The 6044-nt window shown below is 36.6% G+C and overlaps 1 protein-coding gene across 1 annotated transcript in view; it reads right to left on the reverse strand.

Annotated features, from left to right (window-relative positions):
- Nucleotides 1-267: 267 nt before the first annotated feature.
- LOC137643184 (pro-resilin-like) overlaps nucleotides 268-6044 on the reverse strand; it is an 8426-nt gene continuing 2649 nt past the window's right edge. Inside the window, exons 2-3 of the mRNA XM_068376036.1 lie at nucleotides 2021-2353; nucleotides 268-1705 (exon numbers count right to left, since the gene is read on the reverse strand). Coding sequence (XP_068232137.1) covers nucleotides 1472-1705; nucleotides 2021-2353 — 567 coding nt within the window. The 3' untranslated portion in view covers nucleotides 268-1471. The remainder of the gene's footprint in view (nucleotides 1706-2020; nucleotides 2354-6044) is intronic.

Consider the following 6044-nt stretch of genomic DNA (forward strand, 5'->3'; position numbering starts at 1 on the left):
TTTTTTCATAAGAATTTGTTAACAACCTTATTCGCACCAAAATATCAGTTTCAAGTCCTTTCTTCGATTTGTTTTTTAAATTGTATATTAGATGGAAAATATCCATTTAGACACTGAATATAAAGGTACCTTGATTATGTAGGCATATTTATTAGCTTAAATTAACCCAGGACTGTAGTATGTGCATCTATCCACATTTGTGTATACTTACAATTGCGCAACCAATTATATCTTATTACAGATTTATGGAGAAATATAAATGAAATTAATTTTATAGTTTTCGGTATATATTTGTACACATCCTTATACATCTAAATGTCGAGGGTTCAAACAAAGCTAAAAGCTCATAGAATTAAAAAAAAAAAAAAAAGATCAGGCTGACACTTTCCACTCTTGCAGTGTGACGGGACCTCCTTGGAATATTTCTGGTAGAAATTCGTTATAAACAGTATTAGGATTATCATTGTAGTTTTTATTGCACGAGAAAAAGAAAGGAAACCGAAGGAAGTTCTTGGAAGGAATCAAAATGTTGCCGTTTTGGTATTTTGTTTGCTTCCAAGCCATCCAGAGAAATGAGGAGAGGGGGAAAGAAAATGGCCTCTGCACCTGTAAACTTGTTTGTTTCTGGCTGGATGATAAACGTGTACTTGTAATTATTGACATACATCGGAGTGTTTATTATTACTTCATTGGATATTGATCGATTGTAAGTGATATGGACTTCGTTCAAATCAGCTAAAAAGAAGTTATATGCAATCTAAAATTTTCTGGGCTGCAATCATTGCAAGAGCCCACGTTCGGCTGAAAGGCCAGGAAAATGGCCGAACGAATGCATATAGAATTCGACATTATTATCTAACAACGTTTACGATGGAAAATTTCATGATTTTTTTTTTCTTATATGAATGACGATGAAGAAGAGAAGTTTTAAATGACTTAATTTCTACTCGACTGATAGAGTTATCACAGTTCTTGCATTTTTTGCGACCACGTTTATATCAATTCCATTTTTTCGGGAAGGATTGCTACCTTTTATGAATGAGGATAATAGGCTTGTCATGGAGTTACGTGTAGATAAAATCAGAAAATCAAATGAAATTGTTTTTTTATAGGGAAAATTTTAGAAAATATTTGTAGGTTCTTCGTGTTATATTAATTGTTGTAGAACATCTCATGAATTCTAGACGACTGCCATGTTGCCACATGAAATGCGGAGTGTTGAATTGTTATTTGGAAACGTTACTCATCCCGGGATTTGACAGCTCTGAGTTAATTCTTTCATAAACGAAATTTGAAAAGGTGACTATCTCACACCGCGTGTTCCAGTGGGAAAGACTCCTGACGAAGGTAGCAGTAAACATCCTATGTTGTACCCAGACGGTGCTGAGGACGAAGGTTAAACAAAGATGTATTAATAGGGGAAGGCATAAAGAAGAAAGAGAGACTGGGGTAGAAACAAAAGTTCCAATCCTTATTTCGCTGGTTCGTATATAACCTCGGCCTGATATCCGTTGATGGGATCTGCTCTGAAGCGGACGATCTGCATACGGCCGTCCGGTAACAGGACGGAGTATTCCCCGGTCACGTCTTTTCCATCGCTGTTCTCAATATGGTTGAACCTGTTGCCGCTGTCCTCATCGACGACCCCCCACTCGATGTTGTAGGGCATTGGCATCATGGTGGTGGTGGTTTCGGCGGGGCGTGGCTGCAAACACGAGATAGGCGTCACATTGTGTGTGTGTGTATATATATATATATATATATATATGTGTGTGTGTGTGTGTGTGTGTGTGTGTGTGTGTTTACAAGTATATTTCCATATATGTTTAATGTAACATACCGATTAATTAGATCGGTTTAAAGTGAAGTGCCATAGTGCCATGTAATCATAAAATATATCATGTTCAATATTAATTATCGATTCAGGTTCGTTACTCTACTTGAGGAAGATAAATCGGGGTCAGTCCTATATATAACATGATTGGTTTATTTCTTTCTGTCACTCATAATGAATACTTACAGGGATGATGATATTGACGTTTTCATTAGCTTCAGGTACAGAGTCTGGAGGGCCGTAGAGACCCGATGGTGGTGGTGGTGGTGGAGGTGTGGTTGTGGTGGTGGTAGTAGTAGTAGTGGTAGTGGTGGGTGGAGGAGTAACTTCAATGATGTTGGTTGGTCTCAGTGGTAGCTCGTAGAGGCCTGAGGGCTGCGCGGGCGGTTCGTAGACATATCCCTGGGGCTCCTGGCGACTCTTGGCTGCCAAAAACGCTCCAAAAGGATCGTGATCTATTCCCAGCTTGGCGGGCAACCCGCTCACGCCACAGGCTATCGCTAACAAGACTGCCACCACCTGTAAAAGGAAAGCAAGAAACGCCCCTGTTGAGGAAATCAGAAGGGTCTCGAGGATGGATGCTGTAAATGCTAAAATCTAGCCGGGCTGAAAAGGTGGCATTAAAGAATACCTCAGCCTGAACATGTAGAAGAGAGGCTGTGTTGCGGTGGTGAGATGAGTAAAACCTTGGAAGGTGCTCTGCTGATTTATTGATATTGGTTTCATGCAATTTATTTCGGGTGTAAATGAATATGCAAATACTGGTGCTTGGTTAGAGTTCATATTGAAATGCTCTTCTGAATAACTGCATTGTTTATCAAAGATTAGAGACTTGGTAATATATAAGTATATTATGTGGTGTATAGATTAGCAATGCATTGAAAACTATTTTTATCAGTTATGAATGATAATGCAAAAGGGTAAGGAAAAAATCTTTAAAGAACAAAACATATGCTATTTAATTTTGGCATCAAGCTTTCATAATCTGAAAATAGTTTGAGTAGTAATAATGTGATCATAATCATACAACCAATAGAACAAATAAAAAGGTTATTAAGTGAAACCACAATTACAATCATTATTTTGTTTGTGGCTGACCTAAAGATAGGTGTTACATTTTTTTTTATTGAATACGATTACTTTTACATGATCACTAACATTCTTAACATTTTCTGTAGAGACATTGGTGCAGGATTAAGGCACAAAATCTCTCTCTCTCTCTCTCTCTCTCTCTCTCTCTCTCTCTCTCTCTCTCTCTCTCTCTCTCTCTTTATATATATGTATATATATATATATATATATATATATATATATATATTGGGACTATGGGACAGTAGACATTTATCATATTCACTTTCAACCTGTTATTACTGATCACCCCATCCTCCTCCATTTCTGTTGCTTCCTTTATTGTCTTATTTCACGATCTTTTCTTCCCTTTTCTTTCATGTTTTATCCAAGCTTTCTTACGTCTTTCTTCTGTCTTAATCCCTTCTATATTTACCTTCCAATCAGCCATTTCTTCTCCCCCTTCTTCCTTTTGTTAGTGACATTTCTTTTCACTCTTTCCTTTTCTTACTTTCTCCACCATATTATCTCTCTCTCTCTCTCTCTCTCTCTCTCTCTCTCTCTCTCTCTCTCTCTCTCTCTCTCTCTCTCTTGCGTGCGACTGAGAAAGGTTCCTCAAGGTCGGTGGCTGTGAGGTTTGTCTTGGATTTCCCTGCCATTGCTTCGGGCAACGGAATACCCAAACCAAAGCCTTTCTCCTAAGAAAGTTATCGGTTACCATTACAACGCATCCCTATTTACTCTTCATACTTCCAATCATTTTAATCGTTTCCTTCTCTCCTTTTGTGGAGTTTAACAGGATTTTGTTAACCAACATTGGAATTTAAATTCTGAGAAAATATATGGTGAACTTATTCTAAAAAATATGACCATTGGTAATGGTTAACTAACGCATGACAAATGTGTGGGTCATTATGTTTCTCTGTGGCATACGAAAGAGGAACGCCTAACAGGGGAGAGGGACGGCCATGGCATACCCGCCGGAACCACTTCCAAGATTTGTATGTAAGGCATCCGAGTTCTTACGAATAAGAACACAAATGGCGTTGGTTGGCTTCCTTCAAGGCTTTCGAGAGGGATTGTCAGACGAGCGCCTAACTATTTCTAATCTAGATTGTATATATGCATCATTATAGTATATATGTATATATAAGATGTGTGTATATATATATATATATATATATATATATATATATATATATATATATATGTGTGTGTGTGTGTGTGTGTGTGTGTATACGTGTGTATGTGTATTTTTGTGGATATTACTTACATTTATTGGCGCTTGGGATCACGTACGAACAGAGATGGTATGCCCAATCATAAATTGAATTTGACTTGAGAAGACAATCGGGATATTGCCTTCGGAACTGCTGTAAGTGTACATCTCTCTCTCTCTCTCTCTCTCTCTCTCTCTCTCTCTCTCTCTCTCTCTCTCTCCATGAAATGCAGCTCTCGGGATCGGATTTAAACAGCTTTTGCTGGGCGTTGCAGCTGTTATTGTATTGCATTATGATTTATCCATTTTTATCTTTCGTTATTGTTGCTTATGGGTTAAGTATAAGAACTCAAGGCCTACGATTTCAGCATTTTGTTCGTTCATTTCAAAGTCCGCCGAATAATTATTATCTACCTTTCTCTTTTCATTATTTGTAATTTGTTCTATAGATGTAGAGGCTTCGACATCAAATTAAAATTGCTAATATTTTATTCTTACATTATTTACCGGGTATCATTTCTCTTGATTAAATGTGCACAGGGATAGTCCTGGTATTAAAATAATATTTGTATATTGTAGACTATCTTCAATTACTGTTAATGTTTATGAAAACCATAGGCCCTTATGGTACAGCCCAGGACACAGGCAGTTGCCATAATGCTAGATTTTGATTAAATGTTTGGCATACACTCTACGGTATATACAAGGTTGCGTTGTTAGTTGGTGTAAGATATTCATGGTCAAACTCTAGCTGCTTGCCCTTAGACGATATGAAAGAGAAGCAGTTGAGAGGCTGAGCCACGAAGAAGGCAGTAGTTTAACATTAAGGGATTAAAAGAGAAAAATTTTTTAGATAATTTTTACCACTTTGCTTGAATTTGGTAATATTAAAATTTCTTATTACAACACTGTATCATATAAGAGTTCAATTGATATTGGTGATTGCAAAAGTGTCGGCGACAGAATTTATCAAACTCTCTTCTCAAGCTTAATTAAACCGTGTCCTTGTGACCTCAGTTTACGCAAAAAAAAAAAAAAAAAATGAAACGGATAAAGCTCTTCTGCCGGAATACATGATGATCTTCAGCCATTCGTAGATACTTTAGTTATTTTCTTCTCTCATCCTGAATTTATCTTTATTTCTAACGAAGTATTTGCAATGTCTTAAGTGGTCCAATAATGCCTCTTGTTCTGTGATATTTATGAATACTTTTATGACATTACAAATTCATTAAACTAATTTCATACAAATTGGTCGTGCGTCTTTGTTTCGGAGCTGACAGTTTATATATATTTTTATTTCTTTGTCTACAAACGAAATCGATTATTTGCAGTCTACTAAGCTTCATCTAACTAAGTTTTAAGCTACAAATTCAAATGAAGACAACTTTACAACGTTTTATTCTATAAATATCCTGCAATTATTTTTACCATATTGTATTTCCAAGGGCAAATCCAGGTGCAGTTTTCTTTAACATACAATCATGTAGCCAATTCGACATTGTAACTTACTTATGAGAAATATACGTCGTTCAAAGACATAAAATTGAATAGATTGCGAGAAATTAGTTTTAGGCTCAAAATATTTAGCCCTGATAGAAAAAAACAAGATACTATTATTTGACTAATGATTAGATATAGAGATATTGGTCCCAAACAATAGCAGAATTTATAATAATAAAAGCGCTTTCTTTTTTAATTCTTTGAAATGGACTTTTGTGGAAAAGCAGATGAATCTAAACTGCAGCAAACCCGAGAGTAAAAGAGCCGAACAAAACAGGAGAGAATGTTGCTATGACAAATTTTGTCAACAACCAGTCGCTCCCAAACCGGACGACCTTCCCAATGAAACCGAATCTGGAGGGCGAAAGTGAAGTTTATATTGTTTCCCCCTATCCGTCTATCCATCCATCCACACATGCA

Source organism: Palaemon carinicauda, chromosome 1 (genome assembly GCF_036898095.1).
Source record: "Palaemon carinicauda isolate YSFRI2023 chromosome 1, ASM3689809v2, whole genome shotgun sequence".
NCBI classification, from domain to species: Eukaryota; Metazoa; Arthropoda; class Malacostraca; order Decapoda; family Palaemonidae; genus Palaemon; species Palaemon carinicauda.